This window comes from Aethalodelphis obliquidens, unplaced genomic scaffold, assembly GCF_003676395.1.
Source record: "Aethalodelphis obliquidens isolate GAN/ISIS:26980383/991018 unplaced genomic scaffold, ASM367639v1 scaffold38, whole genome shotgun sequence".
NCBI lineage: Eukaryota > Metazoa > Chordata > Mammalia > Artiodactyla > Delphinidae > Aethalodelphis > Aethalodelphis obliquidens.
The window spans coordinates 1,835,781-1,852,174 of record NW_020837982.1 but is presented as its reverse complement, the minus strand read 5'-3'; the positions used below and the strand labels follow the sequence as shown (position 1 = coordinate 1,852,174).

At 36.6% G+C, this 16,394-nt stretch overlaps 1 protein-coding gene across 7 annotated transcripts in view; it reads left to right on the top strand.

Annotated features, from left to right (window-relative positions):
• Nucleotides 1-16,394, top strand: part of RHOT1 (ras homolog family member T1) — a 64,477-nt gene that overhangs the window by 12,949 nt on the left and 35,134 nt on the right. For all 7 annotated transcript variants that reach the window (XR_003437944.1, XM_027130311.1, XM_027130314.1 and 4 more), the window contains 6 exons: nt 662-743; nt 2,977-3,020; nt 3,319-3,372; nt 3,528-3,580; nt 9,356-9,464; nt 9,763-9,864. Coding sequence is in view for 6 of the 7 variants with exons in the window: in XM_027130311.1 (XP_026986112.1) it covers nt 662-743; nt 2,977-3,020; nt 3,319-3,372; nt 3,528-3,580; nt 9,356-9,464; nt 9,763-9,864 (444 nt within the window). In the remaining variant the exon portion in view is untranslated. The remainder of the gene's footprint in view (nt 1-661; nt 744-2,976; nt 3,021-3,318; nt 3,373-3,527; nt 3,581-9,355; nt 9,465-9,762; nt 9,865-16,394) is intronic.

Here is a 16,394-nt window from a genome sequence, read left to right as displayed (position 1 = left end):
ACGGGTTCTAGAGCTCAGGCTCAGTAGTTGTGGTGCACGGGCTAAGTTGTTCCATGGCATGTGGGATCTTCCCAGACCAAGGCTTGAACCTGTGTCCCCTGCATTGGCAGGCGGATTCTTAACCACTGCACCACCAAGGAAGTCCAGAATTGTCATTTTAGCATAGTCCTTTTGGGCGTGGATAAGGAGTTTTTCTAAGTAATAGGGTCATTAAGCATAAGGCTTGTGTAGCCAGTTATCTTCTAGAAGAAATGATTTTGATAATTTATTAATTTATTTGAGGATTATTTTAGATTAACATAGGTCTTCATTTGCAGAGTATCTTAAGCCTTCAACAAAATAGAATGAAAACTACATTTAAAAAATCTAATTTTTAAACACCAAATTAATTTAGGAGCTGAAGTATCCTTAATATGTCCTGTGCCCACATAGGTATAAATGTGCATGTTTTTTTTAAAAACGTGTTTTATCATATGGTTTTCATATATATTTGCATCTGTGGTAAAGCATAAAAATAAGCATTTAAAAGTACAATAAATACTTGTAAAGATAAGTATTGGCAAAAGGGGCTAATATATGGATAAATTTACATAATCTGTTAACAAGTTTGATTGATAATATTCAAAGGTTTTTCCTTTTTTATATTTGTTTGCAAACGAAGGTTCCTCCCCGGGCAGAAGAAATCACCATTCCAGCTGACGTCACCCCTGAGAGAGTTCCAACGCACATTGTAGATTACTCAGGTAGTGAATGTCTTCTTGTAGGTGAAGCTGTAGAGTTAATTTAATAGTCCTTAAAAAGGTACTTAAATGAGCTTTAAAAAATGTTTTAAGAGGGGTGTTCCTTTTCTCTAGCAGTAAATGATCATTTACTATTTTTGTGTTACCCCACACCCCACGAAAAGCAGTTCTCTGTCCCTAATTTACCAAGTTGGATTCTGTAATAACGAAAAAGAAGGAGGGATGGCAAATGACCAGACAAATGATACCCTCCTTGAATTTGCATGTTTGCAGAGAGAAGTTCTGTGTTAATTTTGTTATCAGACATTCAGGCATGCTCTGATGATGTAGAAAGCGTTCTAATTTGAAAAATTTTTGAGTTCTAAATTTGTTTTTTAATTTGTCAGACTTTGTCCTTAAAAAAAAAAAAGCTAAAACAGTTATCATCTTGCTTACAGTATATGATAATGGAAGCACATCTATATTGCCTTTAATAATGTAAAGTTTTTCTACACACTACTACTTTACTTTTTAGTCATTAAATTATTTTACTTTGTTCTGGGACTTCTTTTGGAAAGAAAGGGAAGTTGTAACAGGTGTACCACTCTGATGAGAGATGTTGATACTGGGGGAAGCTATATATGAAGGCAGGAGGTATATGGGAAATCTCTGTACCTTCCACTCAGTTTTGCTGTGAACCTAAAACTGCTCTAAAAAATGAAATCTATTTTTTAAAATGGATATAACTACATTAGTAATACTTTGTTTTGCTGAGCTGGTATTCCATATATTCCAAAAGTGAAATACTTTGCAGTCTGATACATATGACTGTTGAACACTTAAAATGTGTCTGGTCTAAATTGAAATGTGCTCTAAGTATAAAATATAAGTGGATTTAGAAAATGAAAAAAGGAATATACGATATCTCATTAATAATTTTTCTATTGATTACATATTGAAATTTTAATATTTTTGTTATTTTGGGTTAAATTAAAAAGTCATTTTACCTGTTCCTTTTTACTTTGTTTAAGGTGACTACTAGAAAATTAAAAATTTCATGTATGGCTTGTATCATATTTCTGTTGGACAGCACTGTACTAGAAGCTGAGGGGAGTTGGATGTTTTCTGCTACAATCAGTCTCATAACTAGCTTTATTTACAGAATTATTCTTTTTCAATATGTGTAGCCACATACTTAGATTCACTTTAGTATTAGAATTGAGGCCTTAACACGTTGATTACTCAACATTTGAGAAGATATTTAAAATATGGCCAATTTTTTAGCATAAATTGAAATACCATGTACTCATTTGTGATATTAGTTTGTATGTCAGAAATAACATGCATTTTGGGGGGAAACAGTTAACGTAAAGTGATCTAAATTAATATGTCAATAATTGCTTTGGTCTTCATTTGTTTACTTCTCCATTCTAGCTATATGTTGCACCTATCCCCTGCACCTGTGGGATTATAGGCATATCCACCCATTGAGATCCGTTCTAGCCAGAGATATGGGCCAGTGAGGGAATTTTTTTTTTTTTTTAATTTATTTTGGCTGCTCCGGGTCTTAGTTGTGGCACTTGGGATCTTAGTTGTGGCACTTGGGATCTTTTAGTTGAGGCATGAGGGCTTCTTAGTTGCGGCACGTGAACTCTTAGTTGGGGCATGCATGTGGGATCTAGTTCCCCATCCAGGGATCGAACCTGGGCCCCCTGCATTGGGAGTGCTGACTCTTACTCAGTGGACCACCAGGGAAGTCCCCAGGGAATTCTTGACTCATTATCATGGTCCAGTTTTGCTTCTGAGGCCTGGTTAAGATTACTTCTATCTGCTGTCTAGATCTTAAGCTTATATTGCCCAGATTCTCACCTGGCTTTTTGACCCTGTGTGTATAGACTCTTTGGGCTTCTGACTCTCACTTGGGTTTCTGATCTCTTTTCCCAGTCCCTTCTCAACTCTAGATCAGATGCCGGCCCAGATTTATCACACAATGCCTTCTGCTCTTCCTTGCCTGAGTTATCTTCATGTAGACTTGTCTCTCAGTGCCAGCCAGCTTCCTTATCATAGTTCAACTCTGTTTTCTCTGGCTTGCCCTTGTCTTTGCCACTTGTCTGGCACTACACCATGTAAATGACATGAGGGGTGAGGGATGTTTTGTGGGATGTTAGATGGGTGTCATATGGATTTTAGCTTGGCCATTTGTTTTTATGAAAGTGTTTAAAATATGAAAAGAAATTTTTGACTTTGTCATTTGTAGAAGCAGAACAGAGTGATGAACAACTTCATCAAGAAATATCACAGGTAAGTTAAAAAAAAATAGTTCTAGGTTTTCTTGTGGGAAAGCAGTGATGATTCTGTATCTACCATTTCATTCTCTCACTTACCAAGAGGACTTTTTCAGTTCTTTATTGTTACTGCTGACTTTGAGAATGTATTTTTGCTGTAAATCCTTTGGAACCTTTTCCTCTTAGAGGCATGCTAAGTGTTTTAGTTTTCCAATTTTGTTCTTTCTTTGGCCCAAATATATTAGCTAGTTGGTAATTAAATGCTACTTTTGTGTTATTTTAAAATGACATCAATTTGTTAATTTTTCTTGTAGGCTAACGTTATCTGCATAGTTTATGCTGTTAACAACAAGCATTCTATTGATAAGGTATGAATGTATGACATTTTTTCACTATATTTTGTTAAATTTCAGTGGGGGCACTTTTAAAATTGATCCTCAATTTAGAATTTTAGGGGTCAAGGTAGAGTATTTTTCAAAGAAGATCCTCATCGTGGCTTACTTCTTGTTAATTTTCATTTTAGGTAACAAGTCGATGGATTCCTCTCATAAATGAAAGAACAGACAAAGACAGCAGGTAGTTTTTTTCTCTCAAACTTCGTATATTGAAAATTTTCAAACTTAGAGGAAAGTTGCAAGAAATAGTACAATGAACATCTGTAAACTATTCACTTAGATCCACTAGTTAACAGTTTGCCATATGTGCTTTATCTATAGGTCTGTCTGTTTACACACTCACACCTTTTTTGGGAGGAATTATTCGAGGCAGCGCATATATTTGAGAGCAAAGCAGAAAATAGAGCTCTGGTATTATAATGTGCCCTCTCTCTTGAGTTGCCCTTTTGAGGATTGGCAATACCCTAAGTCATTGATTGCTCACCATGTGGTATATGTAAGAGCACAGGACTTGGAGGAAAATGAGTGACCTTGGAAATCTGGCTTGGCCTCTTATGAGCTCTAAAACTTCATTGAGCCTTAGTTTCCTCATCTGTAAGTGGGTAATACTTCTCTTGGCTACATGTGGTTATTTTGAGAATCCAGTGAAATATAATGCATGTATAAGTGCTTTATAAGTTCTCTAAAAATCTTTATAGAGATCTTCATTTAGGAATTCATGCAGGGAGATTTCTTTGAAATTCTTTGGAAGATATATGTATGATAGGGAAAAAGCAAATTCTGTTTTTTTCTAAGCAGATTGGTGGTCCTAGGTATAAATGTTTTGAGCTTTAAATGGAAACAAAACATTCTTGTGGTATTGTTTAATTGAACATATTATTTGTGAAGCATTTGAGTCTTTTTCAAAAAAATTTTTATTGAGATATAATTGACATAAAATTATGTTCGTTTCAGGTGTATAACATCATGATTCAGTATTTGTATATGTTGTGAAATGGTCACCACAATAAGTCTAGTTACTATCTGTCATCATACACAGTTAACTTTTAAATTTTTTTTTTTTTTTTTTTTTTTTGTGGTACGCGGGCCTCTCACTGTTGTGGCCTCTCCCATTGCGGAGCACAGGCTCCAGACGCACAGGCTCAGCGGCCATGGCTCATGGGCCCAGCCACTCCGTGGCATGTGGGATCCTCCCGGACCGGGGCACGAACCTGTGTCCCCTGCATTGGCAGGCGGACTCCCAACCACTGCGCCACCAGGGAAGCTCCCACAGTTAACTTTTAGTATTTACTCTCTTGGCTACTTTCAAGTATGCTCCACAATATTATTGACTATAGTCACCATGGTGAGCTTTACATCCCTGTGGCTTATTCATCTTATAACTGAAAGTTTGTACCTCTTGACCCCCTTCACCTGTTTCACCGACTCCCACCTCCCACCCACTTCTCTGGGAAGCACCATTCTGTTCTCTGTATCTATGATTTTGGTTTTTTTTTAGATTCCACATATAAGTGAAATCATACAGTATTTGTTTTTCTCTGTCTGACTTAACTGTGCTTAGCCTAATTCCCTCAAGGTCCATCCATATTGTTGAAAACGGCAAGATTCCATTCTTTTTTATTGCTGAATAATATTCCATTGTATATATATTCACATCTTCTTTATCTGTTTATCCATTGATGGACACCTAGGTTGTTTCCTTATCTTGGCTATTGTAAATAGTGCTGTAAATGAACATGGGGGCACATATATCTTTTCAAATTAGTGTTTTTGTTTTCTCTAGATAAATACCCAGAAATGGAATTGATGGATTGTGTGGTAGTTCTATTTTTAATTTTTTGAGGAACCTCCATAGTGATTGCACCAATTTACATTCCTACCAAGAGTGCACAGAGGTATATGAGGGTTCCGTTTTCTCCACATCCTCACCAACACTTCTTATTTCTTATCTTTTTGATAATAGCCATTTTACCAGGTATGAGGTGATATGTCATTGTAGTTTGGATTTGCATTCCCCTGATGATTAGTGATGTTGAGCATCTTTTCAGGTGCCTTTTGGCCATCTGTATGACATTTTTGGGGAAAAATCTGTATTCAGATCCTCTGCCCATTTTTAAATCAGATTTTTGGGGGTTTTTTTGCTGTTGAGTTTTATGAGTTCTTTGTATAATTTGGATATTAAATTCTTATCTGATATATGATTTGCAAATAATTTTCCCCCATTCAGTAAGTTGTCTTTTAATTTTGTAGATGATTTCATTTGCTGTGTAGAAATAGAAATTTTTAGTTTGATATAGTCCCACTTGTTTATTTTTGCTCTTGTTGCCAGATCCAAAAATTCATCACCAAGACCAATGTCAAGTAACTTATGCCTGTATTTTCTTCTTGAAGTTTTATGGTTTCAGGTCTTACATTCAGGTCTTTGATCAAAATGGTCTTACATCCATTTTGAGTTAGTTTTTGTGTATGGTGTAAGATAGTGGTCTAGTTTCATTCTTTTGCATGGGGCTGTCCACTTTTCCCAATACCATTTGTGGAAGAGACCATCCTTTCCCTATTATATATTCCTGCCTCCTTTGTCATAAATTAATTGACCATATTGTTTGGGTTCCATTGATCTATGTATTTGTTTTAATGCGAATACCATACTGTTTTGATTACTATAGCTTTGTTACGTAGTTTGAAATCAGGGCGCATGGTGCCTACAGATTTTTTGTTCTTTTTCAAAATTGCTTTGGCTATTCAGGGTCTTTTGTAGTTTCATCCAATAGGATTATTTGATGTATTTCTGTGAAAAATGTCATTGGAATTTTGATAAGGATTGCATTGAATCTGTATATTGCTTTGGGTAATATGGACATTTTCACAATATTAATTCTTCCAGTCCATGAGCACAGAATATTTTTCTGTTTCTTTGTGTCTTCTTCAGTTTCTTTCATCAATAACATACAGTTTTCAGTGTACAAGTCTTTGACCTCCTTGGTTAAATTTATTCCTAGGTATTTCATTCTTTTTGATGCAATTGTAAATGGGATTGTTTTCCTAATTTCTCTTTCTCATAGTTTGTTGTTAGTGTATAGAAATGCAACCAAACTTTGTGTATTGATTTTGTACCCCACCACTTTACTGAATTTGTCTGTTAGTTGTAACAGTTTTTTGGTGAAGTCTTTAGGGTTTTCTATATATAAAATCATGTCCTCTGCAAATAGTGACAGTTTTAGGTGCCTTTTATTTCTTTTTCTTGCCTAATTTTTCTGGCAAGTACTTCCAATATTTTGTTGAAAAAAAGTGGGGAGAGTGGGCATTCTTGTCTTGTTCTTTGAGTCTTTTTAAATGTTAGGAAAACCAGGCTAATATCTATATATTATTCACATCTGGCCCTTTACTTCATTTTTTAGATTTCTTTTTTAGTTGGGCATTTTCATGCCTTGAAACTCTAAAGATCTGTTTCTAAACAGATGAACATGGTGACTCACCCTCTCACGTATTTACTTTGTGACTGAGATGGCATTGTATGTGCTACATCTTGCATCTCTGATGGCTTCTCTTTATCATTGTTTTATCATTAGCATTGTTTTAAAGTCACTTTGTAGTGACTTACTGACAAAGCTGAAAGGAGCTCTCTAGAGCTATACTGTCCGAGGCAGTAGCTTCTAGTCAGTTGTGTCAATTTAAGTAAAATGAAATAAAACGAAAAATTCAGTTTCTTGGACACAGCCACATTTCAAGTGCTTGATAGCCACTTGTGGCTAGAGGTTACAGGAATGGACAGTACAGATAAAGATCATTTCTGTCATCACAGAAGGTTGTATTGGACAGGACTGCCTTGGAGGAAACGATGCCTGTATGCTCCTGACACTTGTTTTTCTTGCTGATTACTTGAACTGTTTCCAGGAGGGACTCTTCAGAGGAGTCAGTTTTGCCAGGATCTATCAAGCACTAGCTTGAACAACTGAATTTTTAAAATGGGCTCTACTATGACAGTTTCCTAAACTGCTCTTTAGAAACTAGCTGGCTAGTCTTGTGGCCCTTTTAGTATGCCATCTGAAAGTGGCTTTCAATATTTGGAGATCTCTAATTGCGCTTTCTCAGGGATGGCTATACTTTTACCCCTCCCTGAATCATGTGAGCATATTTATTTCTCTTGTGGTTGATTTGTTCCAAGGTGATCTATTTCTTTAGTGTATGGACTTCACATTTTCCCAATACCCTCTTTCGTGGGCCTCATACCTTAAGTTTATATTTGTTACACATATGTTCTTACTTAGGACTTCCTTGTACCATTATCACAGTGCTCCTTAGTCAGATGTGCCCATCACTGTCGCCTGAAGTACTTTAAAACAATATAGATGCCTTTGCTCCACCCTTTGAGTTTTAGAATCAGTAGGTTTGGAGTAGGGCTTGGACATGTGTATTTTTTTTTTAAGATCCATAAATTATTCAGAGCCACGTTTGGTTGTAAAGCACCACATTTTTGGAAACCCTTCTGGCTCTATTAACAATCTATATTTGGGTTATGAAGTGGGCCAGTCCTTTTACACATAATAACCACACTAGGTGGTTAAATAAATGCTTGCAAGTATTTCTTTTGCAATCTGGAGTTCCAGCAAGATGATTTGCTTTCCCTTTAAGCTCTCTTGTGGGATGTACAAATAATTGTTCTACACTGGGCTAGTACTCCTTGGTAATCCCCATTCAGATTTCTGATAAGCCTGTCAGATTTAATTTGTTTAAAACAAAATCCTTAATTCCCTGCCTACTCCCCACTGCCGCCCCCCCCCCCCCCCCGATTTCTAAGTCTTTTCTGTCTCAGAAGCTCTACGCATTTTGTCCAGACAAAAAATCTGTTTACTTTTCTTGATTTCTGTTTTCCTTCAATCTCCATATCTAATCTACCCATTGCTCCTGTTTGTTCTACTTCTAAAATATATCTCAAATCTAAATATTTCCTCTTCACCTTCATTGCCCTAATCCAAGATATCACATAAAAAAACTTTTTTATTATTGAAAAAAAATCAGACATATACAGAAGTAGAGAGAATAGTATAACGAATCCCTCTGGATCAGTCATCCAGCTTCAGTAATTAACAACTCATGGCCAGTGTTGTTTCATTTATTACCCCTCCCCTTGGGATCATTTTGAACAAATCAGATATCATATTGTACTGTAAATATTTCAGTATGTATCTCTCAAAGATAACAAATGACTGCATTTTAAAATATCATTTGGATCATATCATTCATCTACTTATAACCCTTCTGTGGCTTCCCTTTTTACACTTAAAATAAACCACACACTCTTTACTGCAGCTGTAATTCCTTTTGTGTCTGGCCTTTGCTCCTCTCTCCAACTCCATTTCATACCTCTTCCCCTTGGACCAGTACTCTTCAGCCACTCTGGCATTTTTCTGTTCTTTGGACTCATGGGAATGTTTTTTCAGTTTGGGGCTTTTGCACATGCTGTCCCTTCTTCCCAGCCAGCTCTTTCTTGGATTTTCACATAACAGATTCCATTTCATCCTTTACTCCTTGGCTCAAATGCCACCTTGTCAGAGAGACTTTTCCCTGATTACCATGTAGAGTTAGCCCCCTCCCATTACTTTATCCCATATCCCCCTGTTTATTTCCTTCATTGCACTTAACAGAATTGGAAAGTGTCTTGTTTGTTTATTTGCTTATTGTCCATTTCCTGATTTTCACTATGAGAGTGAGCAGAGACCTTTTCTGTCTTGTGTCTGTAATGCTTAGAACAGTCCCTGGCTTATAATAGGAACTCAGTAAATATTTGCTGATTATGAACATGCTTTCCAGGGTGCTTGGGCTGACTAAGATAGAGGGTTCATATTGAGGAGATTAAGTAAATCTTATTAGTTAGACTAGGTTACAATGTACATTAAAATATAAATCTAATGTCTTTTGCCTTCCTTATTATTACAATGTGCCCTGTTTATTTCAGGCTGCCTTTGATATTGGTTGGGAACAAATCTGATCTGGTGGAATACAGTAGTATGGAGACCATCCTTCCTATTATGAACCAGTACACAGAAATAGAAACCTGTGTGGAGGTATGCCTTATCATTGGATTTTGAAATTTATAGTTGGTGAGTTCTCACTAAATTGAGGTTCAGAATAGGAGGGAGGGAAGATGTGGGGTGGAATAAATTTGTTTGTGAAGTCTTGTAAACCAAATAAAACAGAGAACTTGGAGATGGCCTCTGAGCTCTTTGTAAACAGTCATATTGTGTTATCCACTAAGAAGAATGCACTTTTTTTCAGTTTCTTCAAGGAATGTTGATAGTTTAAAAAATATTTTTAGCTCTCATAATTGCTTTCAGAGTGAAAAATTTTAAACTTTCTTTTCAGTGTTCAGCAAAAAATCTGAAGAACATATCGGAGCTCTTCTATTATGCACAGAAAGCTGTTCTTCATCCTACAGGGCCCCTGTACTGCCCAGAGGAGAAAGAGGTAAACCCTCCATCCCATCAGGCTGTGTTAGTAGGGGCTGGAATGTGTAGGTAGTAACTCCGTTATGAAAACGATTTTTAGTAACTCTGAAGTATTCATCTAAACTGCTAAATTTAAAATTTATTGCTTACTATACTGTTATATTTTCTAGGTACTTTTCTTCAAAGACATTCATGTTAAATAGTCAGAATAATATTCCAGATCAAATATTATTTCAGGAAGTGCCATTAAAACAAACAGAAGCATTGGCAATTGTAACAACAAAAAGTCCAAAGACTTAACTAATGGTCTACTTGCTTTGCTACAATTAAATCCACAAATCTGTGGGATGAATTGGGAGATTGGGATTGACATATATCCACTAATATGTATAAAATAGATAACTAATAAGAAAGTGCTGTATAAAAAATAAATAAATAAAATAATATTCAAATCAAAAAAAAATCCACAAACTTAAGAACACATACAAGCAAAAAACTTGTGTAATTATTTGAAATGGGTACAATATGTAATACAATTTGAATACTCCCTTTTGTTCCATAGCTTAGAAACACAGTAATTCCTTAATGAAATATTTAAAATTTAACAATATTTTACCGTAGACTTTTTTTTTTTTTTTTTTTTTTTTTTTGCGGTACACGGGCCTCTCACTGTTGTGGCCTCTCCTGTTCCAACGTCGTGCAGGCTCAGCGGCCATGGTTCACGGGCTTAGTTGCTCCGCGGTATGTGGGATCCTCCCGGACTGGGGCACGAACTCACGTCCCCTGCATCGGCAGGCGGACTCAACCACTGCGCCACCAGGGAAGCCCTACCATAGACTTTTAAAATTAATTTTTAAATTGAGATGTAACTCACATACCATAAAGTTCACCCTTTTGAAGTGTTCTCTTCAGTGATTTTTAATGTATTCACAAAATTGTGTGTCCATCCTCACTGTCTGACTCTAGAGCGTTTCAAAAGAAACCTTTTACCCACTAGCAGTCACTCCCATTCCCTCCTTCTTCCTTACCCCAGCTTTTGGCAACCAGTAATCTTCTTTCTGTCTCTATGGATTTGCATATTCTGGACACTTCATATAAATGGAATCATACAATATGTGGTCTTCTGTGTCTGGCTTCTTTTATTTATTTATTTATTTTTGGATTTTATTTTTTATACAGCAGGTTCTTGTTAGTCATCCATTTTATACACATCAGTATGTACATGTCAATCCCAATCTCCCAATTCAGCCTACTACCACCCCCACCCCCACTTCCCCCCTTGGTGTCCATACGTTTGTTCTCTACATCTGTGTCTCTATTTCTGCCCTGCAGACCAGTTCATCTGTACCATTTTTCTAGGTTCCACATGTATGCGTTAATATACGATATTTGTTTTTCTCTTTCTGACTTACTTCATTCTGTATGACAGTCTCTAGATCCATCCACATCTCTGCAAATGACCCAATTTCATTCCTTTTTATGGCTGAGTAATATTCCATTATATATATGTACCACATCTTCTGTATCCATTCTTCTGTCAATGGGCATTTAGGTTGCTTCCATGACCTGGCTATTGTAAATACTGCTGCAATGAACATTGGGGTCCATGTGTCTTTTTGAATTATGGTTTTCTCTGGGTATATGCCCAGTAGTGGGATTGCTGGGTCATATGGTAATTCTATTTGTAGTTTTTTAAGGAACCTCCATACTGTTCTCCATAGTGGCTGTATCAGTTTACATTCCCACCAACAGTGCAAGAGGGTTCCCTTTTCTCCACACCCTCTCCAGCATTTGTTGTTTGTAGATTTTCTGATGATGCCCATTCTAACTCGTGTGAGGTGATACCTCATAGTAGTTTTGATTTGCATTTCTCTAATAATTAGTGATGTTGAGCAGCTTTTCATGTGCTTCTTGGCCATCTGTATGTCTTCTTTGGAGAAATGTCTATTTAGGTCTTCTGCCCATTTTTGGATTGGGTTGTTTGTTTTTTTAATATTGAGCTGCATGAGCTGTTTATATATTTTGGAGATTAATCCTTTGTCAGTTGATTTGTTTGTAAATATTTTCTCCCATTCTGAGGGTTGTCTTTTTGTCTTGTTTGTAGTTTCCTTTGCTGTGCAAAAGCTTTTAAGTTTCATTAGGTCCCACTTGTTTATTTTTGTTTTTATTTCCATTACTCTAGGAGGTGGATCAAAAAAGATCTTGCTGTGATTTATGTCAAAGAGTGTTCTTCCTATGTTTTCCTCTAAGAGGTTTATAGTGTCTGGTCTTATATTTAGGTCTCTAATCCATTTTGAGTTTATTTTTGTATATGGTGTTAGGGAGTGTTCTAATTTCATTCTTTTACATGTAGCTGTCCAGTTTTCCCAGGACCACTTATTGAAGAGACTGTCTCTTCTCCATTGTATATCCTTGCCTCCTTTGTCATAGATTAATTGACCATAGGTGCGTGGCTTTATCTCTGGGCTTTCTATCCTGTTACATTGATCTATATTTCTGTTTTTGTGCCAGTACCCTATTGTCTTGATTACTGTAGCTTTGTAATGTAGTCTGAAGTCTGGGAGTCTGATTCCTCCAGCTCTTTTTTTTTTTACCTCAAGACTACTTTGGCTATTCGGGGTCTTTTGTGTCTCCATACAAATTTTAAGATTTTTTGTTCTAGTTCTGTACAAAATGCCACTGGTAATTTGATAGGGATTGCATTGAATCTGTAGATTGCTTTGGGTGGTATAGTCATTTTCGCAGTATTGATTCTTCCAATCCAAGAACATGATATATCTCTCCATCTGTTTGTGTCATCTTTGATGTCTTTCATCAGTGTCTTATAGTTTTCTGCATACAGATCTTTTACCTCCTTAGGTAGGTTTATTCCTAGGTATTTTATTCTTTTTGTTGCAATGGTGAATGGGATTGTTTCCTTAATTTCTTTTTCTGATCTCGTTGTTAGTGTATAGGAATGCAAGAGATTTCTGTGCATTAATTTTGTATCCTGCAACTTTACCAAATTCATTGGTTAGCTCTAGTAGTTTTCTGGTGGCATCTTTAGGACTCTCTATGTATAGTATCATGTTATCTGCAAACAGTGACAGTTTTACTTCTTCTTTTCCAATTTGTTTCCTTGTATTTCTTTTTCTTCTCTGATTGCTGTGGCTAGGACTTCCGAAACTATGTTGAATAATAGTGGCGAGAGTGGACATCCTCGTTTTGTTCCTGATCTTAGAGGAAATGCTTTCAGTTTTTCACCACTGACAGTGATGTTTGCTGTGGGTTTGTCGTATATGGCCTTTATTATGTTGAGGTAGGTTCCCTGTGTGCCCACTTTTTGGACAGTTTTTATCATAAATGGGTGTTGAATTTTGTCAAAAGCTTTTTCTGCATCTATTGAGATGATCACATGGTTTTTATTCTTCAGTTTGTTAATATGGTGTATCACATTGATTGATTTGCGTATATTGAAGAATCCTTGCATCCCTGGGATAGATCCCACTTGATCGTGGTGTATGATCCTTTTAATGTGTTGATGGATTCTGTTTGCTACTATTTTGCTGAGGATTTTTGCATGTATATTTATCAGTGGTATTGGTATGTAATTTTCTTTTTTTGTAGTATCTTTGTCTGGTTTTGGTATCTGGGTGATGGTGGCCTTATAGAATGAGTTTTGGAGTGTTCCTTCCTCTGTAATTTTTTGGAAGAGTTTGAGAAGGACGGGTGTTAGCTCTTCTCTACGTGTTTGATAGAATTCACCTGTGAAGCCCACCTGGTCCTGGACTTTTGTTTGTTGGAAGATTTTTAATCACAGTTTCAATTTCATTACTTGTGATTGGTCTGTTCATATTTTCTATTTCTTCCTGGTTCAGTCTTGGAAGGTTATACCTTTCTAAGAATTGGTCCATTTCTTCCAGGTTGTCCATTTTATCGGCATAGAGTTGCTTGTAGTAGTCTCTTATGATGCTTTGTATTTCTCTGGTGTCCATTGTGACTTCTCCTTTTTCATTTCTTTTTTTTTTTTTTTTTTTTTTTTTTTGCGGTACGCTGGCCTCTCACTGTTGTGGCCTCTCCTGTTGCGGAGCACAAGCTCCGGACGCACAGGCTCAGCAGCCATGGCTCACAGGCCTAGCTGCTCCGCGGCATGTGGGATCTTCCCGGACCAGGGCATGAACCCATGTCCCCTGCATTGGCAGGCGGACTCTCAACCACTGCGCCACCAGGGAAGTCCTCATTTCTGATTTTATTGATTTGAGTCCTCTCCTTCTTTTTCTTGATGAGTCTGGCTAAAGGTTTACCATTTTGTTTATCTTCTCAAAGAACCGGCTTTTAGTTTTATTGATCTTTGCTGTTGTTTCCTTTGTTTGCATTTCATTTATTTCTGCTCTGATCTTTATCATTTCTTTCCTTCTATTAACTTGGGGTTTTGTTTGTTTTTCTTTCTCTAGTTCCTTTAGGTGTAAGTTTAGATTGATTATTTGAGATTTTTCTTGTTTCCTGAGGTAGGCTTGTATTGCTATAAACTTCTCTCTTAGAACTGCTTTTGCTGCATCCCATAGGTTTTGGATCATCGTGTTTTCATTGTCATTTGTCTCTAGGTATTTTTTGATTTCCCCTTTGATTTCTTCAGTGATCTCTTGGTTGTTTAGTAACGTATTATTTAGCCTCCATGTGTTTGTGTTTTTTACGTTTTATTCCCTGCAATTGATTTCTAACCTCATAGCATGGTGGTCAGAAAAGATGCTTTATATGATTTCAGTTTTCTTAAATTTACTGAGGCTTGATTTGTGACCCAAGATGTGATCTATCCTGGAGAATTTTCTGTGTGCACTTGAAAAGAAAGTGTAATCTGTTGTTTTTGGATGGAATGTCCTATAAATATCAATTAAATCTATCTGGACTATTGTGTCATTTAAAGCTTGTGTTTCCTTATTAATTTTCTGTCTGGATGATCTGTCCATTGGCGTAAGTGAGGTTTAAAGTCCCCCACTGTTATTGTGTTAGTGTTGATTTCTTCTTTTACAGCTGTTAGCAGTTGCCTTATGTATTGAGGTGCTCCTATGTTGCGTGCGTATATATTTATAATTGTTATATCTTCTTCTTGGATTGATCCCTTTATCATTATGTAGTGTCCTTCCTTGTCTCTTGTAACATTCTTTATTTTAAAGTCTATTTTATCTGATATGAGTATTGCTACTCCAGCTTTCTTTTGATTTCCATTTGCATGGAATATCTTTTTCCATCCCCTCACGTTCAGTCTATATGTGTCCCTTGGTCTGAAGTGGGTCTCTGGTAGCCAGCATATATATGGGTCTTGTTTTTGTATTCATTCAGCGAGCCTGTGTGTTTTGGTTGGAGCATTTAATCCATTCACGTTTAAGGTAATTATCAATATGTATGTTCCTGTTACCGTTTTCTTAATTGTTATGGGTTTGTTTTTGTAGGTCCTTTTCTTCTCTTGTGTTTCCTACCTAGAGAGTTCCTTTAGCATTTGTTGTTTGGTGTTGCTGGTTTGGTGGTGCTGAATTCTCTTAGCTTTTGCTTGTCTGTAAAGCTTTTGATTTCTCCATCGAATCTGAACGAGATCCTTGCTGGGTAGAGTAATCTTGGTTGTAGGTTCTTCCCTTTCATCACTTTAAATATATCGTGCCACTCCCTTCTGGCTTGTAATGTTTCTGCTGAGAAATCAGCTGTTAACCTTATGGGAGTTCCCTTGTATGTTATTTGTCATTTTTCCCTTGTTTTCAATAATTTTTCTTTGTCTTTAATTTTTGTCAATTTGATTACTGTGTGTCTCGGCATGTTTCTCCTTGGGTTTATCTTGCCTGGGACTCTCTGCGCTTCCTGGACTTGGGTGGCTATTTCTTTTCCCATGTTAGGGAAGTTTTTGACTATAATCTCTTCAAATATTTTCTCTGGTCCTTTCTCTCTCTCTTCTCCTTCTGGGACCCCTATAATGCAAATGTTGTTGTGTTTCATGTTGTCCCAGAAGTCTCTTAGGCTGTCTTCATTTCTTTTCATTCTTTTTTCTTTGTTCTGTTCCACAGCAGTGAATTCCACCATTCTGTCTTCCAGGTCACTTATCCGTTCTTCTGCCTCAGTTATTCTGCTATTGATTCCTTCTAGTGTATTTTTCATTTCAGTTATTGTATTGTTCATCTCTGTTTGTTCATTCTTTAATTCTTCTAGGTGTTTGTTCTTTAATTCTTCCCAGTCTTTGTTAAACATTTCTTGCATCTTCTCAATCTTTGCCTCCAATTCTTTTTCCGAGGTCCTGGATCATCTTCACTGTCATTATTCTGAATTCTTTTTCTGGAAGGTTGCCTATCTCCACTTCATTTAGTTGTTTTTCTGGGGTTTTATCTTGTTCCTTCATCTGGTACAAAGTCCTCTGCCTTTTCATTTTGTCTGTCTTCCTGTGAATGTGGTTTTCCTTCCACAGGCTGCAAAATTGTAGTTCTTCTTGCTTCTGCTGTCTGCCCTCTGGTGGATGAGGCTATCTAAGAGTATTGTGCCTATTTATTTTTTTATTAATTAATTAATTAATTTTTGGCTGCATTGGGT